Source organism: Physella acuta, unplaced genomic scaffold, assembly GCF_028476545.2.
Source record: "Physella acuta isolate Inbredline_101_S28 unplaced genomic scaffold, ASM2847654v3 ptg001064l, whole genome shotgun sequence".
Taxonomy (NCBI): domain Eukaryota; kingdom Metazoa; phylum Mollusca; class Gastropoda; family Physidae; genus Physella; species Physella acuta.
The window spans coordinates 791880-819224 of record NW_026732581.1 but is presented as its reverse complement, the minus strand read 5'-3'; the positions used below and the strand labels follow the sequence as shown (position 1 = coordinate 819224).

The 27345-nt window shown below is 33.4% G+C and overlaps 1 protein-coding gene across 1 annotated transcript; it reads left to right on the top strand.

Annotated features, from left to right (window-relative positions):
* Nucleotides 1-788: 788 nt before the first annotated feature.
* LOC131955375 (protein mono-ADP-ribosyltransferase PARP14-like) lies at nucleotides 789-25456 on the top strand. The gene is made up of 10 exons (XM_059319496.1): nucleotides 789-953; nucleotides 1220-1332; nucleotides 3961-4075; nucleotides 4262-4364; nucleotides 4621-4733; nucleotides 7234-7297; nucleotides 8682-8828; nucleotides 12376-12441; nucleotides 12836-13021; nucleotides 25290-25456. Exons 1-10 carry the CDS (start codon nucleotides 789-791, stop codon nucleotides 25454-25456), a joined length of 1239 nt encoding a protein of 412 aa, XP_059175479.1.
* Nucleotides 25457-27345: the final 1889 nt, after the last annotated feature.

Genomic DNA, 27345 nt, shown 5'->3' with positions numbered 1-27345 from the left:
TTCCTGTTTCTGTTACCCTTTCAGATTCGGTTAAAGTTTCGGTTAAATTTCATGCTCATTTTAAATTCAAATTCCGTTACGATTTTCAGTGTTATTTAAATTCTTACTGTTAACTGTCCGTTTCTATTTATAAAAGTCGAGTTGCGGTTAATGTTGTAGTTAAAGTTAAAATTTTAATTGAGGTTATATTTCCATTGCCTGTTTAATTTCTGATTCCGTCTAAAGCCCCTTTCCTGTTTAATTTACGTTTACGGTTTAATTTGGGTTCCACTTTCCGGTTCCGGTTCATAGGTTTAGGTTTACATCTAGAATTAGATCGCGGTAGAAATATTTGTTTTAAAAAAAAGCACTACCAGCAATGCGCCAATTGTATTTTCTCCTTAGCGGGCTATATGTCTAGTTATTAAATATTTAAAGAAAGTCATTTTTGTTTTGTAGACATATGGCTACCACCCCAATCCCCATCTTTCAGGTGAGCTGTGATTCACCCCAAATGTTTACGGTTACTAGGGGCAGATAAATAAGTTTTTAAACAGTTCGAAACTAAGGGGAGGTAATTAAAAGTTATGCTTGATCTTTTAATTGTCGTCTGTAAAATGTCGTCACGGACGGCTGCTTTCACGAGTGGGTGGGGGAACAGGATAATCGTCCTTAACGAGCTACTGAAACTAGCAGTTGCTTAATGTTTGAGTCTCACTTTGATGGGTTGCTTTCTCTAGCCCTAGGCCCGAAAGCCGTCCTACGCAAAGTAGCAGAACTGTGTATTATCGAAAAAAAGGCATATTAGAATGAATAAAATTTCGTGTGAATATAAAAGGAACTTTTATATCTTGTCGACAGGTGGCGCTAAGAGCACAACACAACAGTCGTCTCCAATGTACTCTACCCTAAATTGTAGTAGCTTTGGGAACGTGCAGGTTAAAGTAATCAACGGCGACATAACAAAACAAAAGGTATATCTTTATTAAAATATCAAAGTATGAAATCATTTACTCTCATAAGGTTTACTTATTGTTGCATTGTAAAAAAAGTAAAAAAAAAAAAAGATTTTTAATATTTGTTAATATGCATGTTTTAAGACAAATATTGTATATTCTTGATACCTCATTTACTATCTATAAATTATTTTATAGATGTTATGATATGTATGAATTTCTACATTCTCAAATGTTTTATATAGCTACAACCGAATATTTACTACAACATTTTATATTTTCAGACAGATGCAGTAGTTGTACCTGCAGACAAGTCTTTAGACTTAAGTAAAGGTATAGTTGCTAGCACAATATTGAAAACCGGAGGAAAGGTGATACAGGATGAACTAAAAAAAATGTAAGTTTTCAATTAGGCATTAAAAGTTCTGCATTGCTACTACATTATTTGCATTGGTATTGTACAATGGCAAACACTCTTTTGGTTATAGCTTGATATCGTTACATTGGCATTCTTTAAATCACATTTTAAAAAGTCAATTATTATATTACAAATTATATAATGGACAAATAAAAGTAAACATTCCAAACTTAAATTAAAGCTTAAATGTAAAATTAAAGATGTGTGAATTAATAGTAATTACAAATTATATATTATTTGTGGCAGCAAAAAGTGTCTAGAATGGCACTTTAAATTTAGTGTATTTATCTTTAAAATATATAATCATTAGATATTTAGAACCGAGTGTATCACTAACACTGTAAACCCGTTTGGTCGCCTTTAATAAGTTTAGTTCGATCCACAGTTTAGAGACCCTAGAATATTCTTGAAATTTGGGTACGTATCAAAAGGTAGTCACAAAGCTAATCACACAAATATTCTATAGAACTTATCAAAGAAGCAAAAATTCAACATTAGCAGCCTTATGGTCTAAAAGATTACCTTACTTTTACTTTTTGTTGGTGAAGTATTCAATAATTTATATTATATTTAGGCCTATATCAATTGTCATTTCAAATGCTCTAGTTTTATTTGCATTGTATATTCTGAATGAATAAGCATTATCCCGTTTTCATGTCCAAAAACACTAGATATATAATTTGTAGACCGATCCTCAGCGAACGCTGGGGTTTCAGGAGCATTGGGAGCGCTGCTGAAAGCCACCTATATACACCCGGTTCGGTTTATTCAAATGTAGTAGCCAAAACTATTGTAGGGGAGTGCCGTTTTAAAAAAAAGCGTAGGTATCAAATTGTCGCTGCCCTCCAATATTTAGTTTTTTAATGGCGGATGTGTACTTAATAACCTCTCAAACGTTATGGCGATAGGATGGAGGTGTAGTAGTCAAGATATGAGAATTCGAGAGTTCAGTTATCGTGAGTTGAGAATATAGAGTAGTCGAGTTGTTCGTTGAGTGTAATTGAAAAGTGTTTTTGAGCAGACAATAGTTGAGTTTTCGACAGTTGAGATTTATCGTGAGGTGAGTAATCGTGAGATGATAATACCAAGTAGTCGAGGCAGTAGCGTGTATGTATGTATGTACAAAACCATGTGCATATGTATTTTTATATCGTTCTTTTTCTGGATATATTTAAACATTTTAAGCTATGAACTTTTGAGCAATACTACGACTTCTCTTTTTAATGTATAGAAAAACGAGTTTTATAGCTAAGAGGTATTGAAGCCGCTAGAAGCGCTTTACATTTACTAACTTTTTAAATCAAATTATTTCATCTATTCTGTTGCAAAAAAATACTAAATTTAAGGATCAAACTGATTTAGGGCATCAATTAATTGTTTGAAATCGTTTGGCAACTCATATAACGAAAGACAAAATCCGTGAAAATGTGTCTATGGCTCGCTTGATGTTCCTTATCATTACCATAATTCATTTTTGCCCCCAAAATGTTTTTAACTGCATTTACCTGTAATAAATTAATACATTACAACAATATAGTATATGGAAAATTAAAATTTTAGATATTATAAAATAAAAATGCTTTGAATTTATTTTATATGTAGTATTTATAACAATGAAACAATTCAGCGCAAATTTAAACATTGATTATTAACCAAAATTTACAAGTCAAATGGTTTAGCTTAATAATCTGATTATATTGAAATTAAAAATATTTAAGGGACTTCCAGTCATTGAAAAATAATTTTTGTATTTAACACTTTCTGAAAATTTGAACTAGTGAGAATTAAATGGGTAGACTCCAGTGAAAAAAAAACCATTTTTAATACTCGTTAAGAAACAATTAACTATCTATAGCTATTCTAAGGAATATCCGCATATGTGTTTCCATTAAAAATTTGTTAGTAAAATCTTAGTAAATTTGAAAATCTTGAAAAAGTCAACTCTTCGTAGGATTTCCACCATTCATAAAATATTAAACTTTATGCCAAATAAACAATGAATTCAAAATCTTTTACCATATTTTGAGGTGCCCAGCTAAAACATGTAAGTGTATATTTTCAAACTGTTTTTTTATGAATTTTCAAATTTTTGGCCCGTTATAAACACTAAAATTTAGGAGATTTTGGAACATTAAATTTAAGGATAAACATAAATATAAACGAACAAACAGGTTGACCACCGTATGTTTTAAATTTTGAAGATTTTTAGTTGGCTAAGCTTTAAACATTTTTTATCCTTATTCTTGTTTTTATTTTACAATCATTCATTTGACTAAGTTTAAATGTATGGTTTGGAATATTAATAAAATATTTAAAGATGTATAACAATCACAAATTATTACTCAATCTTAGATAGTGATAGGAATTAAAATCCTATAACATGTAAATGTTCACTTAAAGCTGCGTAAAATGAAAATTGCAATATTCTTCTTACAATAATCTAAAACTAAATACATTTTACTTTTAAAACAGATCTGTATAGGTGATGCAAATGACATGGAAACAAATAACTATTCAACATTTAAAAATGGCCATGTTAATAAGGATAATTAGTCGGTTACAAATTTAATACAATTTAATTGATTAATTATTGTTATATTATTTTAGGCATCCCAAAGGATTAAAAGATTATAATTTTGCAAGATGCATCAATGGAAACCTGAGCTGTAAAACATTGTATTTTACATGTTTGCCCCACTACACTGACACAGATCTCGAAACTGTATGTTAAATTAAAAAGTTGTATTTATCACAGTAACCTATAAATTAATAAAACTACTTAGAATAAGTCTTTAAGAGTAATACTATTTTAAATACGGTAACAAATAAAACCATAAAGGTTTGTCAGACAGCATTATTATTATGCATTATTAAAGTTTGAAATTCTATTACTTAAAATGATCAACAGGTAAAAAACATGCTAATAGAAATCTTGTCAGAGGCAGAATCCAGCCAATATAGCTCACTGTCTCTGCCCTGTATCGGAACTGGAAACCTAGCATATCCAGCAAGTAAGGCATATATATTTGTTCCGAACAAAACAGATTAAAATGAGTATGTAAAGCATCATATATATATATATATATATATATATATATATATATATATATATATATATATATATATATATATATATATATATATATATACATATAGACATATAAATATATATATATATATACATATTTTTATAAACATTTTTATCATTAATAAATTATATGTTTGACATAAATTATATGCTGTCATTTTACACATTTTACTTTACAGTGGAATCAAAGCGTATAATTGTGGAAGCTATCAAAAAATTTTCAAAGACAAATCCAAAATATCTACATGATATATATATTGTAGTTCATCATTCAGACGCTGGCTCTCTCCAGGTAATTTTTTTTTTGTTTAACATGTATAAATTGGTAAAGGTGGAGCAAGTTTACGTAGTAATTGAAAATTTTAAAATGCAATTAGACGGATTAACTAATGTCTACAGGACATTACCCCTCCTCAATTTACCGCCTGGAGCAATTACCCCCCGTGTCAATTACCCCTATGTCAATTCCCCCCCCCCTTATGTAATTACCCCCCTTTCCACCGAACCACCACTAAACTATATATATATATATATATATATATATATATATATATATATATATATATATATATATATATATATATATATATATATATATATATATATATATATATATATATATATATATATATAGTAAAATCAAAAAGTACAAACATTAGTAAAGTTTAAATAAGCAACACAAAATATATATTTTTCAATTTTCATTTTCTGAAATTAAAAAAAAAAAAAGGAAAACTTACAAACATTCAAAAATATATACAACAAAATCTAAATGAACTTACACAAATAAAATTTAAAAAAACGGACAACATAAAATAGTACATTTCTGAATTAGAAAATGGAGGACAACTTACAAACAATTTAATTTGAATATTGTAAGCTCTTATAAAGTGGATGATTCATTAGTGTCAAATATTGAAATTCTGTTTTTGTCGCCAACACCACTATCAATCAATAGGAAATTCTCACCACTAGAATGTTTCTTGTATTCCTCCGGCATTTCAATGGTAGAGCGATCGGTTGGAAGAGGATGTTGAACCTGATTAGCTCGTCGCTGTTTTCGAATAAGACGCCGCAGAAGTGGAATAGGAACCGTCTGCACAGACGCTGCTTCACTTAGATTTTGCATCTCTCTGCCAGGAATCTGTTGGGGTTTGTCCTCTGTTTCCAGTGCCCTTTTTAGTTTCTCGTATATACGAAGTATAGAGAAAGTATTGTAATCGTGCAAAAAAAAAAATCGTGATTTTTGCAAATCTCGACGTTTTGCACCTCCCTGAGTCGGAAAAACATAGTTTTGCAATCTTGTCCGTAAGTCTGTGTGCCTGTCTGTGTGTGTGTGTATAGAGTGTGTAAACACGATAACTTGAGTACCGTTACAGCTAGGTTGATGAAATTTAATTTATAAGTATAATATCAAAATCGTAGATCCGTATCAACTTTTGAGCGATTTCCGATAACCGGAAGTGGTACTTTTTCTACTTTGAATTTTTCAAAAGCCTATAACTTGAGTACTATTTCAGATAGATAAATGAAATTTCACTTGGAAGTAAAAAATCTAATCTTCTACCTTCTATCAAATTTTGAGTAACTTACGTTGACCGGAAGTAGTAATTTACGCTATTTCCGATTTCTAAAAAAACGCATGTAAATTTATAAAGTACTATTATTCTTTTTTCTACGAGATTCTATTTTTAAAAGTTTATGTAATTAAAAATCATGTCTATATTCCGAGTTGCCATCCCTCGTAGTGTTATATAAGAATATTCGAGAAAGTTTAGGGGAGATCACTCATGGTTTATTTAATAGTGTGTCGAAGTTGAAGAACTTCAAATTGTGTTACAACTGATGCATGTGTGTGTTCATGCAGAAATCCAACAACAGTGTCGTTTTTAATTTTAATCTTTGCTTTGCATTCAGAAATTTTTGTTCCATTTCCTCGACGCTTTTCACATGCATAACCACACCTCCTGTTTAATCTTTTTGTTAAACATAAACATATTCATTTGGGCATCACTTGTTGATTCCCACGAATACTAAGAACTTTATCCACGCTTAAATAAGAATAGCACAAAATCTAGTTTCTCTTATTTTGAATCAAAGACAGATCAAATATTTCAGATGACTTGCATCTATAAACTAATGCGTCCAACGAGTCTACCCAAAATATATACCCGACACCGCGGTAATAACAGACTATGAAGTAGACAACAAAAGAGAAGCCGCCTTTTGTTTGACACCGTGGATGGCACGACAGTCAACTCAAAAGAGAAACCGACGGACATCAAACGCAAGCCCTAAGAGCAGTGGCAACACGTTTAGGGTGTAACACATTTCATCCGTCTGCCACACAAGTCCACTCCCCAAAATTAGAATTATATGCACTTCAAAAGTTAAAACCGACTGGACATAAAAAGACTATATAAACAGCGGCAAACCATTTAAGACTTACATTTTCGTCATTCGCTTTTAAACTCCACTCCTTCACATTAAATCAAGTGAAAAAAGCCTACATATGCAGTGACATTCTCAATCTCCTATACATATAATGACCTTAATTGACCGCGGGGAAAGGGGGGTAGTGTCCTACTGCTGTTTTTTTTAAGCGGGGTTTAATGTCGGGGGGTTGTAATTAACAGAGGGTAATTGCTCCGAGAGAGGGGGGGGGGTAAATACCGGAGTGACATATCCGGGGGTTAATTGACGGGGGAGGTAATGTCCTGTTCCTTTAACTAATATAGTCTTATATTAAAAATGAAACAATGACATACTAATGCAGAATCATTTGTTTTTAGGAGTACGCAAAAGGATTGAAAATAGAAAGCACGTTGACACAAATTTTTAACTATATTGGTTTCGGTAGGTATCAGCTAATATAAATCATTAAAGCAAACTACAGCCGTATGTAATAAACAACAAAAAATACAGGTAAAATGAAAGCGCCTCTCGTGTCGTCGGCGTTTCTTCCTGTTGACTGCAGGCTCATAACTTGTTGTAGGTGTTTGTCACGTCATAGGTACTTATTTAACTAAGGCGCCTTTTTGTATAAAACAATTTGTTAATGAAAATATCTATCAAATTCATGGCTGACACATATTATTATATATGCTGTTGGAGTGGGAAACTTTTGATCACGCATCTGTCCGGAGGGGGAAGAGTACTGCACTCGGAGCACGTCAACCAACTCCCCGGGTTACTCAGGGAAAATAAATATCTTAAATAGATCATATAAACCTTAATTGTTACGTCCGGGTTAAATTCAACTCAACAACTATCCGTGACACATATAGTATACTTTTATTTAGTTTCACGTTTAACGTTACAGGGTCGCTCTTGAACTAACTGCTACCCCTAACCCCTTTGAACCGTTTACTCCAGCTTTTATACCGCATTCGAATTTGGGGTAACAATCCATAAACACACCAGGGTTAACAAAACTCTAGGGTAAACTCAACTCACACACGCACTCTCCCCTGATTCTAGATTATTCTAACCTATATATATCTAACCTACAACTGACCCGTAACATTAATCAGTTTCGGCCACTTTACTTCGGAATTTTCAAGTGCCCGCATCCCTCCTAAGAAAAATGTCTGAAAGAAACCCTGCTTATGTTAAATGTTTATGTTAAATACTACAAGTTTTGAGATGGAGCTAAATAAATAATTTGCTCATCTGAGCATTTTTATAACTCAGAAAAAAAACAGCGGGTTGACAGCAATGTGTCGAATTATAATGCATCCCACGTCAGAAGGTTTGAAGAACTTTTATTAAAAAGGATTATAATTACCAGCGCAATGTTCGCCAATGTTTTCTGCCTTTTTTGCTCATACATTTAAACACCATTTATTAAAATTAAATGGTATTAACGATGTCTGAATCATAAGAGTTAGTCTGCGTATTAAAGCAAAAATAGCTACTCGTTTTATCAAAAAAGTTTAAACCAAAGAAGAATTTTTTTAATTAAACACACGTATACGCATATATATATATACATATATATATATATATATATATATATACATATATATATATATATACATATATACATATATATATATATATATATATATATATATATATATATATATATATATATATATATATATATATATATATATACTATATACTGAGAAGATGGCTGGTTTGTGTGTACTTACGCTTCTTCTAACCCGAAAACTGCATTCAAACCTGTATATATTATTTAAATAATTATGATTTTTTAAAAAATTCTGCTTTTAAGGTAAAAGCAATGAACCCAAGACCACTGAAAACTCAACTTATCAGCATGGAAATGTTACTCTGACCTTAAAACTGGGTGACCTTACACGAGAATCTTGCGATGCTATAATGTGTTCAGTTTCTGAAAACATGGACTTTCAAAATTCAGGTATTTAAGTAGACTATGTATTAATAAGGACAGTGTGGTCGAATGATAGAGCACCTGACTGCTAGTTCGAAGGTCTTGAGATTGGATCTCGGTTCGGACCAGTGGTGTAGCTACCGTAAAGCTAGGATAAGAAAGGCATAGAGACCTAAGGCACTTTGGAGGGGCGGGGGATTTTCCTTTTTGGAAATGTTCTTTTTTTTCTACAGTAGAAATGATAAAATTTCAAAAAGGCCCCAAGTCCTTTCATATCGTATAGGCCAGGGGTCGGCAACCTGCAGCTCGAGAGCCCCAAGCGGCTCTTTTGGTGTCCAGTTGCGGCTCTTTAGCTCCTTGCACAAATATTAATAAGCATTTTATGTTATTTTCAAAACTCATTAAAATATAAGTCTGCATCACCCGTTAATAAAGGATATAACAATAGATATAAACAATAAACATTCACTATTATATTAGAATATTTAGTTACTCCGTATCTCAGTGTACTTCCTATTACATTGTACATTCCGAATTGAAACATTCAAGTTCATGGAAACTAATCCAGCTAAGCGTAAAACTGAAAGGAAAACCCAGTGTAGGCCTACGTCTTGCTTTTTATTTATTTTTTTTGAATACAAGGTGAGCAGTAAATTACTTAGTTACGAAAAATATTTAAAAAATATCGTTTAGGAACCAATGCTACTATTCAATCACTTCAGCATTACTATAAACAAAATAAAATACTTTAAAAAAACTTTTTAAAAAACCACGTTTTTCTTGTGGACTAAAAAGTAGAAAATAACTATTTACATACATTTGATGACAAAAAACGTGGGTACGTTCACCATCAAATTTCCCGACCCATCTGCCCGACCCACGTTTTTTGTCATCAAATGTATGTAAATAGTTATTTTCTACTTTTTAGTCCACAAGAAAAACGTGGTTTTTTAAAGTTTTTTTTAAGTATTTTATTTTCTCCTTTTTAGTCCGTTGCTACACATGAAAAACGTGGTTTCTAAAAAAGTTTTTTATATAGTTTATTTTCTACTTTATCTAATGACTTGATTAAGTATGACTTGACTAAGTGTTTATAAATACACGGACTAAAAATATTGAGCGACCAGGATTCGAACCTGGGTTGTCGCGGCCACAACGCGAAGTACTAACCACTATACGATCACGGCCAGCGCGCTCACATCGATTGGGGCCGAAGTAACTGTGTCAATAGGCCTCCAGTCTAGTCGGTATCTTTAGAAATCATGTCCTCAATTTTATGGTCCTTAGGGCGTAATTAAATTAAGCTAATTACGGTCTCTAATTGCTAGTTTTTATGATTGCATCTGAAATTGTTAGGCGAAAGTAGCCTGCATGCCAAATTTCAGAACTATAGAACAATCAGAAGTGGGCTAATTTTCGATGTCAATTTTAACAACAAACACACAAACGCGAAGCTGAGTTAATAAAAACGTGTCAATGAAGGATGTTTTCACGGAGAGATTTGAGCTATTCAAAACAAATGCAAGTACTCTGACTTTCATGGTAGATCCTCTCAACACAAATTCTAATGACATTATTTCATATATTCAAAGCTATTTATTTTAAATTATATGTAGATCTATATAGTATGATATTTGTTTAGGATTTTATATATATATATATATATATATATATATATATATATATATATATATATATATATATATATATATATATATATATATATATATAATACTAAACAAATAAGGTATTGACATATAAAAATTTGGGGCTCTTTAAAAACCGGGTATTGTTGAAAATTGTAACTTTTGGCTCTTTCGTCTCAAAAGGTTGCCGACCCCTGGTACAGGCAGTGGAATCCAGTGTGTGTGTGTGGTGGGGCGTTAAATAGGCCCACTAGTATTAATAACATCACAGGCGCTGAATGTGGGGGAGGGGTGGCGTCGAATAGGGCCCACCCATGTTAATAACACCACAGACGTACATGCCCCACTCGTATTAATAACACCATAGGCGCTGAACGTGAAGGAGGGTTGGCGTCGAACAGGGCCCACCCCATATTAATAACACCACATTCGCTGATTTGGGGGGGGCGGGGCGGGGTAGGCGTCGATAAGTGACCACCCCGTATTAATAAGACCACAAGCGCTGCCGCAGTTTTGGTAAACAATGCAGTGAATCAGCCTATAACATTTGAATGTGAGATACAACATCCAGCACCCGTATACTTTCACGTATCGCTAAAAACCTCAACTGAGTGGGAAACTCCCAACCCCCCACCCCCGCCCCCCACCCCCCCACCACCAAAAAACCTGCATCTCCCTGCTGTCTCCCTTATATGTACGACTAGGTTGCAACAATGCGGACGGGTATGCCAGTTCCGTAATATACTTATTTAACATTCGATGGTTATAATGGAGAGTTTGATGTCAATGATGGATTTTTAAATCTGATTATTTGCATATTAGGACGAAGTTATGAAACAAAGTGGAAATATGTCTTTTGGGTCAGTAACTTGGCCAGCTAAATTAGATCTCAAGAAGCTCATTAATAATTTTGCAAACTAAAAAGCATGAAAAATAAATCAAATCTAAATAAATTATGATACAATTGTTTTTAAAAATGTGCTTGGTTAGTGGTCACAAGGTCGGCTGTCCTGAAAGTTTACTGAAGGTGTAACTCCCCCAACCTCCCCCCCCCCCCCCAACAATTTTGCATTTTCATTGGGCTGTCACCCCTCTCTTCTTAATCTTTTAGTATTTTAACTGGATAAAACATTTTACATTTTTTGTCATGGTGCCACGACTAAATAGTGTTACCCTGTGTGGACCGCAACTTTGCCTTGTGGCCCAATAAATTTAACATTATGGTACAGTACACAATATTACAGCACTGCATAAATACACAATCAGGGCGTATGAAATACAAAACTTTACATTATTTAAAATACCTCTATCGTAAGTAGCAATCATTGATTCTTCCAGGTATCTTTTCGGGGAGGGGGAGGGGGACAAAGCCCCCCCCCCCCCGAAGAGAGTATAATCCCCCCTCCCCTAACTAAATGGAATTTATATAGAAAATATATACTTTTAACAGTGTCCCATCTCCCCGTAACCTTCGAAAACTTTAGTCCGTCCCCCCCCTACCCCCGAAAATGTCAAGTGCCTCCCCCCCCCCACACTGGTAGAAACACTGGTAGCAATAAATGTATCCGCTGCCCATGTTTAACTCAGTTGTAGCCTAACGTCTCACGAAGGGGCCCATTGATAATTTGTGCATAGGGTCCCGAAAATCCTAGTTACGCCACTGGTTCGGACTAGTGACGTCATTACGTCTCTGTCCTCCCAGTTCTAAGGGTACCTGACTCGCGTTAGGGAAGGTAAAGGCGGCTACGCATAGCGCAGACCGTTATATCCCTTCAAATACCGAGGTTATTGAAACAGATGAACTCTACTTCAACTGCCCAATGTGTCCTGGGCATGATCGGAGGAATTGATATATTAATAAATACGAATTATCGTTCAATGTGTTGCTTAGATGTTGTACCAAAACATATATTTAAAAACTTTTACAGGGCTGCTTTGCAAAAAAGTGGTAGAGATGTGTGGCTCTGAGTTTGTTAAGGAATGCAAAAAGAAAGGTATTTTTAAAAAAAATTGTCTGAATTATTGTATTTGCGCTATTAATCTTTTAAACGCATACTTACTGAGATGTTATCGAAACTAGGTCCAAGTAAACAGAAAATTATTTTAGTATTACTTTATTATCCCCGTGAACTTTTTTTTAGGTTAAACAGCCTTGAAAGTCAATTTTTATAACTCATTATGATAACTGATTTTAAGTTCAGTTTTCATTTGATTTTATCTTGTTTTCAAACTAAACAGATTTAAAGTTTTGCTTATAAAAATATAGACATTACATTTCTTAACAGCATTCATTCTAGAATTTAGCACTTTTATTATGTAATTAAATAAGACAAAACTACGCCTTTCTTAAATTAAAAAAAATAATACCAATATATCACTCTTGTTTAGGAAATGACATGCGACAAAGGGGATTTATTGCAATGCCGTGCAAAAACTGGAAATTAAAGTGCTTGCAATTGTTTCTATTGAATTTGAATCGATATGACCATTGTTGGGACGTTGGAGTGTATGAAATATTGGAAAAGGCTGATGAGATGGGATTAACAACAATAGCTTTACCTTTATTCGGTGCAGGTATTTAATTTTAGCGAATAGAATTCATAGTCTCATATCGATGACAGTGTGTTCTAAATAATAAATCATTGTCGTCTTTTTAAGGATGTGCAATAGAGAAGGTTTATGTATTTAAAACGCAATAAATTATATGTATATATATATATATAAATAATATATATATATATATATATATACATATATATATATATATATATACATATATATATATATATATATATATATATATATATATATATATATATATATATATATATATATATATATATATATATATATATATGGTTCCATGACAAATAATCTCAGGACAAATGATCTCAGACAAAATATCTTAGACAAAATATCTCACGGACAAATGATCTCAGGACAAATGATCTCAGGGCAAATATTCTCAAGGACAAATGATCTCACGGACAAAAGATACAAGGACAAAATATATCAGGGCAAATGATATTATGGACAAATGATATCAGACAAAATATCTTAGACAAAATATTTCACAGCGAAATTTTAATAGTATAAACCAGGGGTCTCCAAAACTTTTCAGTCAGAGGGCCGCATTAACTATCAAATTTCAGTTCGGGGGCCAGTTTCTTCCAGGCATGTCTTTGATTTTTCTGGGCAAAGTTCCTCAGCCATCACCAACAAACGATTTTTCCTTGGACAAAAGATCTCCGCGGGCCGGATGAGAGGACTTCGAGGGCCGCATCCGGCCCGCGGGCCGTAGTTTGGAGACCCCTGGTATATACGATGATTTTAGTTGATTAGATTTTTTTTAATTGACTGTTACTATGGTTTTGTTTACTTTTTTACGCATAATAATTGTGAATAAAATGAATTTGTTAAACCTAGCAAACCATTAAAAGATTTATTAAACTTTGTAGTAGCATCTGATTCGAAAAAGTAAAAATTATAACAAACTTACTCCTTTAGCCTGAAAAGTATAATAAATGTTCATGTCTAAAACAAATAAAACAACAGTAGTTAAACAACGTTAAGGTTCAAAACATGCGAAATGCATTCCAAAATGTGAATGGGTCTTCAGGTTTGTAAAGATAAACTATTGTTTTTATTGCATTATCAACACAAACATAACCTTTACGTTTCTTTGCTGGCAGGTACATCAAAATGATCACACCTCTCCAATATCATGTGATCATGTATTGTGTGAACTCTTGCTCAACATGTCCTAATTTCACATTTCCAAACTCACATAAACATAAACTCACCAGAAACTAATGTCCTAAACCCTTTCTGCGAGGTTACGAAAGGGCCCATAGCTGAGTAATCACCACTAATACCGCTTTGATAGATGTACACTTCGACAAACTTAGCTCCGGAATGACCGCTGTTTGTTTAAAAAAATCATTTGTCACCTGATCACTAAAGTGCGACGATGCATAATTATTGACTGAAGATGCTAGTTGGATTGTCCATGGAGGGCGGTTGTCTTTCCCTAAAGGCATGTCTCTGCTATTAAAACGGGCGGCCACCTTGACGCGCAGATGTGCCTTTATTGTTATTTCATCCTCTTTGATCTAGTTTCATCCCCCTAACATGGTTGAATTGTCACATGTTTGGCAAGCCCACCTACGCTGTATATCGAAAACGTTTCTTCAATTTTCCTATACTATATTATTACTAATACTAACTTTAAAATGTTTAGTGCAATATGACAAATTTATACGGCAAACATTTCTTACAATTATTATATAGGTCTATAAACAATATTAAACATAGTAAACATAACCATATGACAATCAATAAAAAAAAATTCAGATCAACTAAAATTATCAACTACACTATTAAAATTTAGGAGTAGTATATTAGGTCCCTTTTGAGTAGTATCGGTGAGGATGTGGATGCGGATGCGGATGCGGAGCAAAGGATATATAGGAAAATACTCGGGATGCGGAGGAGCCGCAGGGACAACGAGATATAGTAAAATAGTCACCCACCTGGGTGAGTGGGTGATGCGGATGTGGAGCCTGGGACAATGAGATATAGTAAAATACTCCAAATCCTGGGTGAAGGTGGGTGAGGGTGGGGGATGCGGATGTGGAGGGTTAGACATGTTATATAGTAAAATACTCACCCACCTGGGTGAGGGTGGGTGAGTGGGTGGGTGAGGGTGGGTGAGGTGGGTGGGTGAGGGTGGGGGTCAGTAGGTCACCACCGGTGACCTTGTGACGTAATCACCAGCGGTGACCTTGTGACGTAATCATCATCGGTGACTTAGTTACGTAATTTTAATGAGATTTTAATGAGTTTTTTAATTCGTTTTTATTTGTTTGTTGTTTTTAATTAATTTTTATTGACTAGTTATGTAATTTGATTATTTGTTTGATTTTGATTTTTGATTAGTTTAAATTTTAAATTTTTAAATTTTTAATAATTATCATTATTATTTTACTTTAATTACGTAATTTGATTTTAATTTTTTAAATTTTTAACTTTTATTTTTAAATTTTAATTTTTAATTTTAATTAATTTTTATTAACTAGTTACGTAATTTGATTTTAATTTTTTTTAATTTTTTAATTTTTTAAATTTTTAATTTTTTAAAATTATTATTTTTTATTTTTAAATTTTATTTTGTAATTGTTGTTTACTTGTTGTTTAATTTGTTGGTTTGTTTATTTGTTTCTATGTATGTTTAATAGTAAAACACGCCACAACCTGGTGATGGTGTAGGAGAGGGGTGGTGGTTGAGAGGGGTGGTGGTGGTGGTGGAGGTGGATAAGAGGGGGAGTAATGACGGGGGTGGAGGAGAGGGGTTCGCTAACGCCGACAAAAATAGAAAGTTCTTTGTGTCTTGACTTCCATTTCACCACAGCTGTTACTCATTAGCGACAGCTGTTACTTATCGACCCGCCCGTTTTTTTGACACCCGCGATTGAATAATGTCGGGTTCACTGAAGCGACCACACCAGGGGGTCTGGTAATTAATCGAATCCATTATGTGCTTCTCGGCGTAGCCAAAATGCAACAGCTGGTACCACACTTTCCACTAACAGTTATACGTAGAGTGTCATAGGTTTTTGATCGAGTAAAGAAATAATATAGATCGACCCGCGTCGAGCCTGTGTATCCATTAGCCAATATGCAACAGCTGGTCCCCCACTTAGCGGTGGCTCTCGGGCTTTTTTCATTAACTGATTTTAAGGTTTCCTTATACCATCATTCTAAACGTATACACATTCACACACACACACACACACACACAAACACACACACTAAAATTAAAACAAAAGTCTTATATTTTATTTATTTATTAACTATTTTTTCCAAATCATCAAAGGCTTTTAAAATATTATGTTGTAAACTTAACAAGCGTTCAATACATACTCGATTATAGTAACATGGGTGAGGGCGGTGAGCAGTTGGGTGAAGGGTGAACAGGTGGGTGAAGGGGGGAGAAGGTGGGTGAAGGGGGAACATGAATAGGAGTAAATGATATATAGTAAAAGATTCCACCACCTAAGTGAGTTGGGTGAGGAGGTGGATGTTAATTTTAATTTATTTTTTTTTCATCAGTTGTTAACTTTAAAGTTCTATAACTATATATTTAAATACATTTTTTTTTGTTTCAACCGATTTTACTTTCCCTAACGTAAGTACATGTAAAGAGGGGTTTCCTATAGATCTGTAATGAATTAGGCCTTTTTGACTAGGACTTGTTGCCCAGGTGTTGACATGATACGCTTTTTTGAGATACATGTACACACACACACACACACACACGCACACGCGCGCGCGAAATTAATAATAGGTCGGTAAAGGCGGATAGAACTTATAGGTATACATTATCATGGCGACAACAAAAGCGACCCTTATTTTATTTACATGAAAGAGTGTTTTCCAAAAAGTGTCACCATCCCGTTGTCATTTTCGCAGCGGGGTTTATTTTAAGTGCACCCCGTGCACGCTTGTTTACATTTTAAAAGGCGTGTCGCGTGTCGTCCCCACATGTCTTCCCTAATAGAGAAACGAGAGGAAAGACAACTGTTCTAAAATTAGAACAGACTTGTTTACAGCCACGAGTATCGTCCCTTGTGAAAAAAATTCGCGTCAGAATCCTTAACTTAACATTCAATTTCTTTAACAAGTTAAAAAATAATTTAGGAAGACAATGGTTAACAACACTAGACGCCACCGTTTTTGTTTTCTGTGACGGCAAGGCACAATACACTTTTGTATTTTATGTCTCAAGTAGAGGGGTGGGATATTTTTTTTTTCTTTGTAAGCGTGTTGTAAACAATGGGTAGAGGAGGCGATTACTAAGTAAGAGGGGAGAGAACGTGTTTTGCATCGCGATATTTGAAAACATGGCGATGTTTAACCTTAAATAAAAAAAGACAAGGAAACTAGAAGGAAGACGAAGATATATCTTAGTCTTGCAGCAGATTACCTTTCCATGTTCGCTTTAGTATTACAGTTTTCATCAAACTTCTTTTTGACTTGAACTTCTTTAATTTAAGAAGGTTTACTTATACATAATACATTACGTCTGATTACAATTTTTATTTTTACCACTCAATGCATTTTGTTTTTCTATATCTTGCATTATCATCTTAATTTTTGATCACCTTAGTAAAAATTTCCTTAGATTATAAACTTCAAGTTTTAAAAAACAACAACGTTATAGTACGACGTGTCAAAGGACACACCGTTTAAAATGTCTACATTTAAATTTCACCAAAATAATGACGTAAAACTAAATATGGTATGACGTTAGCATACATAGCATTCAATCAAATCACTCTAAAGTACAAATCAATAATTTTGATTGATTAAGGGGCTGGGTGAGTTATTTTTATGCGGGCGCCCAGGGAAGGTTTGGAGTTGGTTGGGACAGAGACTATACAAGAGTCGGTGACGTTTTCACCGAGGCAGGTTTCGAAGTTGTTACATGTATGTTTTGGAATTGTTTCGTGTAGAGTTCATACTAGCGTCGGAGGTGTTTTGTTAACACCGAGGCATGTTTCGACATTGGTACATGTATGTTTTGGAATTGATAGGGCGAGAGTTTATAGTAGGGTCGGTGACGTTTTCACCGAGGCAGGTTTAAAAGTTGTTACATGTATGTTTTGGAATTTGATGGGGTAGAGTTCATACTAGCGTCGGAGGTGTTTTGCTAACACCGAGGCATGTTTCGACGTTGGTACGTGTATGTTTTGGAATTGATAGGCGCAGAGTTCGTACTAGGGTCGGTGAAGTTTTCACCGAGGCAGGTTTCAAAGTTGGTGCTTGCATGTTCTGGAGTTGGATGGGAGCAGAGTTCATAATAGGGTCGGTGAAGTTTTCACCGATGGATGTTTCAAAGTTGGTACGTGCATGTTCTTGGAATTGTTGTGGGTAGAGTTTATATTACCGTGGGACGGTTTTTGTTTTCACCTAGACAGGTTTCAAACTCGGTCCATGCATGTTTAGGAATTGGTTGGGGTAGAGTTTATACCAGGGTCGGCGGTGTTTTCACCGAGACAGGTTTCAAACTCGGTCCATGCATGTTTAGGAATTGGTTGGGGTAGAGTTTATACCAGGGTCGGCGGTGTTTTCACCGAGACAGGTTTCGAAGTTGGTACATGCATGTTTAGGAATTATTTGGGGTAGAGTTTATACTAGGGTCGGAAGTGTTTTGGTTTCGCCGAGACAGGTTACAAAGTTGGTACATGCATGTTTTGGAGTTGTATGGGGGCAGCGTTCATACTAGTGTCGGTGAAGTTTTCACCGAGGCAGGTTACAAAATTGGTACATGCATGTTTAGAAATTGGTGGGGACCTTGTTCATACTAGGTTCGGTGAAGTTTTCACCGAGGCAGGTTACAAAGTTGGTACATGCATGTTTTGGAATTTGTTGGGGTAGAGTTTATACTAGGGTCGGAGGAGTTTTGGTTTTACCGAGGCAGGTTTCGAAGTTGGCACATCGATGTTTTGGAATCGATTGGTGTAGAGTTCATACTAGAGTCGGAGGCGTTTTGTTAACACCGATATATGTTTCATAGTTGGTACATGTATGTTTAGGAATAGATGAGGGGCAGAGTTTATACTAGAGTCAGAGGAGTTTTCACCTAGGCAGGTTTCAAAGTCGGACCATGCATGTTTAGGAATTGGGTGGGGTAGAGTTTATACTAGGTTCGGTGAAGTTTTCACCTAGGGAGGTTTCAAACTCGGTCCATGAATGTTTAGGAGTTGGTTGGTGTCGAGTTAACACTAGAGTGGGACGGTCTTTGTTTTCAACAAGACAGGTTTCAAAGTTGGTACAGGCATGTTTCGGAGTTGGATGGGAACGTTGTCACTTGTGACAGTAAACGAAGGCGGATAAATGTTTGTCTGTAGGTTGGTTACTTTGTCCTTTGTCTGTCCAAGGAATAGTGTTGGTAGAGGTACGGTCAGTTTATATATCGGTTGGTATTGAGCTCAGGGGATGGGAGAAGGGGGAAGGGGTTGCGGACAAAGGGAAGGGGAAGAGCGAATAGTGATAAAAATAACTCACCCAGCCCTTATTCAATAAAAAAATATTGGTTTGTACTTTAGAGAGATTTGATTGAATGCTATGTATGCTAACGTCATACCATATTAAGTTTTAAGTCATTATTTTCGTGAAATTTAAATGTAGACATTTTAAACGGTGTGTCTTTTGACACGTCGTACTATAACGTTGTTGTTTTTTAAAACTTGAAGTTTATAATCTTAAGGAAATTTTTACTAAGGTGATCAAAAATTAAGATGACAATGCAAGATATAGAAAAACAAAATACATTGAGTGGTAAAAATAAAAATTGTATTATGTATAAGTAAAGCTTCTTAAATTAAAGAAGTTCAAGTCAAAAAGAAGTTTGGTGAAAACTGTAATACTAAAGCGAACATGGAAAGGTAATCTGCTGCAAGACTAAGATATAGCTTCGTCTTCCTTCTAGTTTCCTTGTCTTTTTTGGTTAAGGTTAAACATCGCCATGTTTTCAAATATCGCGATGCAAAACACGTTCTCTCCCCTCTTACTTAGTAATCGCCTCCTCTACCCATTGTTTACAACACGCTTAGAAAGAAAAAAAAATATCCAACCCTTCTACTTGAGACATAAAATACAAAAGTGTATTGTGCCTTGCCGTCACAGAAAACAAAAACGGTGGCGTCTAGTGTTGTTAACCATTGTCTTCCTAAATTATTTTTTAACTTGTTAAAGAAATTGAATGTTTAGTATAGGATTCTGACGCGAATTGTTTTCACAAGGGACGATACTCGTGGCTGTAAACAAGTCTGTTCTAGTTTTAGAACAGTTGTCTTTCCTCTCGTTTCTCTATTAGGGAAGACATGTGGGGACGACACGCGACACGCCTTTTAAAATGTAAACAAGCGTGCACGGGGTGCTCTTAAAATAAACCCCGCTGCGAAAATGACAAATGGATGATGACACTTTTTGGAAAACACTCTTTCATGTAAATAAAATAAGGGTCGCTTTTGTTGTCGCCATGATAATGTATACCTATAAGTTCTCTCCGCCTTTACCGACCTAGTATGAATTTCGCGCGCGCGCGTGTGCGTGTGTGTGTGTGTGTGTGTCTGTGTGTGTGTGTGTACGTGTATCTCAAAAAAGCGTATCATGTCAACACCTGGGCAACAAGTCCTAGTCAAAAAGGCCTAATTCATTACAGATCTATAGGAAACCCCTCTTTACATGTACTTACGTTAGGGAAAGTAAAATCGGTTGAATAAAAAAAAATGTATTTAAATATATAGAGTTATAGAACCTTAAAGTTAACAGCTGATGAAAAAAAAAATTAACATCCACCTCCTCACCCACCTCACTTAGGTGGTGGAATCTTTTACTATATATCCTTTACTCCTACTCGTGTTTCCCCTTCACCCACCTTCTCCCCCCTTCACCCACCTGTTCACCCTTCACCCACCTGCTCACCGCCCTCACCCATGTTACTATAATCGAGTATGTATTGAACGCTTGTTAAGTTTACAACATAATATTTTAAAAGCCTTTTGATGATTTGGAAAAAACGTTAATAAATAAATAAAATATAAGAAGACTTTTGTTTTAATTTTAGTGTGTGTGTGTGTGTGTGAATGTGTATACGTTTAGAATGATGGTACAAGGAAACCTTAAAATCAGTTAATGAAAAAAGCCCGAGAGCCACCGCTAAGTGGGGGACCAGCTGTTGCATATTGGCTAATGGATACACAGGCTCGACGCGGGTCGATCAATATTATTTCTCTTCTCGATCAAAAACCTATGGCACTGTACGTATAACAGTTAGTGGAAAGTGTGGTACCAGCTGTTGCATTTTGGCTACGCTGAGAAGCACATAATGGATTCGATTAATTACCAGACCCCCTAGTGTGGTCGCTTCAGTGAACCCGACATTAATCAATCGCGGGTGTCAAAAAACGGTCGGGTCGATAAGTAACAGCTGTCGCTAATGAGTAATAGCTGTGGTTAAATGGAAGTCAGGACACAAAGAACTTTCTATTTTTGTCGGCGTTAGCGAACCCCTCTCATCCACCCCCGTCATTACTCCCCCTCTCATCCACCACCACCACCACCCCTCTCAACCACCACCCCTCTCCAACACCACCACCAGGTGGTGGCGTGTTTTACTATTAAACATACATACAAACAAATAAACAACCAACAAATTAAACAACAAGTAAACAACAATTAAAAAATAAAATTTAGAAATAAAAAATAATAATTTAAAAAATTTTAAAATTTTAAAAATTTAAAAATAAAAAAAAAATGTAAAAATTAAAAAAATTAAAATCAAATTACGTAACTAGTTAATAAAAAATAATTAAAATTAAAAATTTAAATTAAAAAATAAAATTAAAAAATTTTAAAAATTAAAATCAAATTACGTAATTAAAGTAAAATAATAATAATAATTATTAAAAATTTTAAAAAATTAAAATTTAAACTAATCAAAAATAAAAATCAATTAAATAATCAAATTACATAACTAGTCAATAACAATTAAGTAAAAACAACAAACAAATAAAAACGAATTAAAAATCTCATTAAAATCTCATTAAAATTACGTAACTAGGTCACCGATGGTGATTACGTCACAACGTCACTGCTGTTGATTATGTCACAAGGTCTCCGGTGGTGACCTACTGACCTACTCCGCATCCCCCACCCTCACCCACCCGCCTCACCCACCCTCACCCAACCACCCACCCACCGTCACCCAGGTGGGTGAGTATTTTACTATATAACATGTCTAACCCTCCACATCCGCATCACCCTCACCCAACTTCACCCAGGATGTGGAGTATTTTACGATATCTCATTGTCCCAGGCTCCACATCCGCATCACCCACTCACCCAGGTGGGTGAGTATTTCACTATATCTCGTTGTCCCTGCGGCTCCTCCGCATCCCGAGTATTTTCCTATATATCCTTTGCTCCGCATCCGCATCCACATCCTCACCCATACTACTTTTAGGTGTGAGATATTTTGTCTGAGATATTTTGTCTGAAATTAATTGTCCGTGGAATTATTTGTCCTGATATATTTTGTTCTTTTGTTTTTGTCCGTGAGATCAATTGACCTTGAACTCATTTGTCCGTGAGATCATTTGTCCTTGAGATAATTTGTTCTGAGATAATTTGTCCGTGAGATATTTTGTCTGAGATATTTTTTCTGAGATCATTTGTCCTGAGATCATTTGTCCCGTCACCATATATATATATATATATATATATATATATATATATATATATATATATATATATATATATATATATATATATATATATATATATATATATGAATATAAATATATATATATATATAAATAAATATATATATATATATATATATATATATATATATATATATATATATATATATATATATATATATATATATATATATATATATATATATATATATATATATATATATATATATATATATATATATATATATATATATCATACATGCATATATATATATATATATATATATATATATATATATATATATATATATATATATATTTATATATATATATATATATGTATATATAAAACCATATCTAAGTGAAATGTTAAGCAAAAGATTTCTTACAGAAATATAAGTTATTTTATTTTGCTTCTTAAAATATTTATATATTTGTTTCAATTATGATCTAATCCAGTTTCTATCAAGCTATATATGGATACAGATAAAATCGTTAATGTCTGAATTAATATACAAATTAATAAAACTATGCTGATTTAAAATTAGTATTTAAATTAATTTTTATACTTGGTACATTGTTTTTTTTATTTCACTTGCTTCCTTTGCCCGTTTCTCATGCTTCGTCGCGGATTGAAAATACCAAGTAAAATTTCGATCCCTTCTAACTGACCGAATTGTTTAAAACTTGGATCGGAGGTTAAGACACAATGTCAATGCAATCTGACACCAATTTCGACTTAAGTGAATGTCTATTTTTTTTAAATAAATTAAATTAAAATTGTCTACATCAAATACTATTCACCGCGCTAAGGTATTCCCATTTTTTATGTTCACTTAAATAGCTAAAATTTAAGAAGCAGCTCTGCACAGTTATTTTAACCCTTTATCTACTGACGGTACTTATAAGTACCACTTTAATTAAGCGCCTGTATTATTTTTAATTTAAGACGAATTTTAAAAATTATTGATGTAATTGATAGTATCATCTCCCTTGAGTCACAGGTATGTGGAGGGATCGATGTTTTTTGAAAATTTCTAGTGCGGCGCCATTTTCAATCTCTACCTGTATCAGTAGTTCACAATCGTTCTGTACATATCTCACACACGTTCCTGATTTCCCTTTGTTTTACCTTATTCTTCAAGTTTTCAACACCGAATATTTTTTATTGGCATCTTCAATAGTCAGGCAAATGGGTTTAACTTCTAGTTATACAATTTTTATCAAATTGTCTTTGTAATAGATCGATGTTTACAAGTGGACTTATAAGTACCGTCAGGGCACACGGACATTTTTTTTAGGATTTCTTCAAAATTGCAGATTTTTTATGTTGAGTGACATAAATATTATTTTGATAATTAATTATCGAAATGTAATTAAAAAAAATATATTTATGCATTTATAAGAAGGTTACCATAGGGTTTTCCTCAGAAATATTGTAATTAATTGCAGATTTCTAGTAGTAAAAGAATAACAAGAATAGAGGTGCCAGTTGCAGGCTCGTTTACTAGATTTAGTGTACGTTATTTGTATACCAAAGTCTAGTTCTAGAAGTAAGATTTGTAAGTTATATTTGTTGCAAAAAACTGTCTTGCCTACAATAGCTAGCGTGTAGGTAATGTATACATGTAGACTAGTAATAGTCCATACATCTGCATGTAGATCGTTTTGTAATTTTGAATCAGTAAACACAAAACAGCTATTCCAAACACATTGAGCTCACTTCTCTTTATGAACTTTACACTGTAGTGTAGACTTTTCATAACATTCTAGTAGGCTACAATTATACTAGCATTACTAGTAGTAGTGTAGTGAATAACTAGGATTTCGTTTTCAAAATATTTGTTTATGCGGCTCATTGTAATGGCTATTGGAAGCCTTCAGCAAAAGCAGGTTCAGTCCGGCAACTGTTGCCACACCAGAAAGACGAAAGACAAGAATGTCTCAGAAATGAGGAATAAGGGAGCATGACATGTCGGCACCTTTTCCTGTGTTTGAGGTCTGAGATATGTTCCGATAGAAAATCCAGTAAAAATTGGACTAAAAATATACTTTCGTGCTGGGTTTATGTGTGAAAATTACAAAAAAATGATTGTTATAATGATTGCCATGTTATTAGTTAATAGGGTGTATCGTTTTTTCCTGTTTTGTAATTTTTTTAATTTTTGGAAAAAATGTCCTACATTCCTGACGGTACTTATAAGTACAAATATATGTTTGGGCCATTAAACATTTATGAAACAAAATTTCCTTCGACTATGCTTTAAATGTGCCAAAAGCAATATGATAACACATTGTTTAAGAAAAAATGTCATTCGGAACCTAATTCCGTAAATAAAGGGTTAATAGTACTGTATTGTTATATATTTCAATAAAATCATGTATTTTTAGTGCATTATTACATAAACGCTTTTTTTATTAAAACGTTTTTAAGCATTTCTGTTTATTAACATGCGCTACTACATGTTATATGATTAAACACCTACTAATTGTTAATGTTTATTGTACGTTTTATTTTTTCCCTTCAACTGCGATATATTTGCAAAATGAATATTGATAATTTACGTGTTTAGGTTATGATGACAATGTTATAAATGACATTAGGACCGTGATTCATACATTTGGAATGAGCAATCCTAAAAATTTGAAAGATGTAATACTATCACTATATACTAAGGATATTTACAACAAGATTGATAATCTTTGCCGAGGTAAATTTTTTACACTTACTGAGCAATAGTATTAGCTTAAAATGGAATATGAAAGTTTATAAGTACAATAATTTTACAACTTAAACAGACATAATGTATTTTCATTTTCAGTTACGGTTAGATTATTTAAAATATCAGTTGTTTTTTTATTTCTTAGCTCCATTAGCGTCAGAAGTTCTTTCTACTGGCGTGCAAATTGAAATTGTTTACACAAACCAAGACTGTGAGAAAAAAGCAATGGATTCATTGACCTGCGATTTAGAAAGATTTCACATTGATAATACACAAACGTCGCATTCAATCAAAGAATTTACTGGTGCACAAGTAAGTTGTTGCTATTTACTATACACACACACACACACACACATATATATATATATATATATATATATATATATATATTGATATATATATATATATATATATATATATATATATATATATATATATATATATATATATATATATATATATATATATACATAAAGTTCAATTATGTATGTTTGTTTGTAATAGCAGACCGAGGATTTGAATGGCATATAAGAATTTATTCAATTATTATTGCTATAGTGTTATAAAGCCTAATAAAAATGTTATCAAATCAGTTTGGTTTCTAAAAATTTACTGGAAATTAACTATATTAAACAAATACTCTTTGTTTATTATTCGTTAAAATAATGATAAAATGTAATACAATAGATAATAATAATTAATCAAATATCTTTACTTATAAGTACTTTGACTTCCTTGGTGTAAAATCGTGTGATTGCAGCGTGCGACTGTCTTTCCGATCAAAAGTGTACTTACAAATATAGCGGTATTAGTTTTGTGCCGAGTTTTTAGCGCAAGAAATAATAGGCGGTTTGTTCAAATGATTATATCTCAATAATCATTCTACAGATTTCTATGATATTTTAAGGCATTATGCGAAATCATACAGGCTCTTGATGTATTTAAAAAAAGGAAATTATTTTTTTTTGAGACTGTTTTTAACGGAGCCTATTGATATATACGTATACGTATATATATATATATATATATATATATATATATATATATATATATATATATATATATATATATATATATATATATATATATATATATATATGTATATATATATATATATATATATATGTATATATATATATATATATATATATATATATATATATATATATATATATATATATATATATATATATATATATGTGTGTGTGTGTGTGTGTGTGCTTTTATATGTTTAATATCAGACAATTTATATGCTTTTAAAATCATGCCGTAAATCCGATTGTATTGCTCAACACAATTGCTTATTAAATTGATGTTAACTGAATACGTTTGGCTAAAAATAAATTGCATAACTGTTAATCAAATACAAGGTAATTTTTTTATTAATCAACAGATATACAGATTAAGAAAAGTAGGAAACAAGTGCATGGTATCTGTCAAAGTTAACAAAAATACAGTTAACATGTCTGGATTCGGAAAACTAGCAAAAGTTCAGAACGAAATTTCTCGAATTGAGGCGGAAGTAAAAAATAATTTAATAAACAGAATTTGTACAAGCAACCGATATCAGTGGCAGTATGACTTAAAAGGCGAGCTAGTTGATTTTAGCCCAGAGTAAGTATTTTTTATAACAGCAGACTCATGCTTCGCAACGGTGAATGTAAATGTAAATGTAAATGCGTGAACGTGAACGTGAACGTGCCAGTGCAAGTGCAAGTGCCAGTGCCAGTGCCAGTGCCAGTGCCAGTGCCAGTGCCAGTGCCAGTGCCAGTGCCAGTGCCAGTGCGAATCAGACGAGTCCAGGGCTTTCCCGTGAGCGATATGGCGCCTACGTTTTAAAAAATAGCGAATGACTATGCATTAGAATGGGTTATAGAATCGTTCACTAAACATAATTAGGCGTGTC

Coding starts and splice junctions, on each gene's coding strand:
- LOC131955375 (XM_059319496.1), top strand. CDS start 789: ATGAATAAAATTTCGTGTGAATATAAAAGGAACTTTTATATCTTGTCG. Junction 4,365..4,620: donor AAACCTAGCATATCCAGCAA/GTAAGGCATATA, acceptor TTTACTTTACAG/TGGAATCAAAGCGTATAATT. Junction 13,022..25,289: donor TTTACCTTTATTCGGTGCAG/GTATTTAATTTT, acceptor TTACGTGTTTAG/GTTATGATGACAATGTTATA.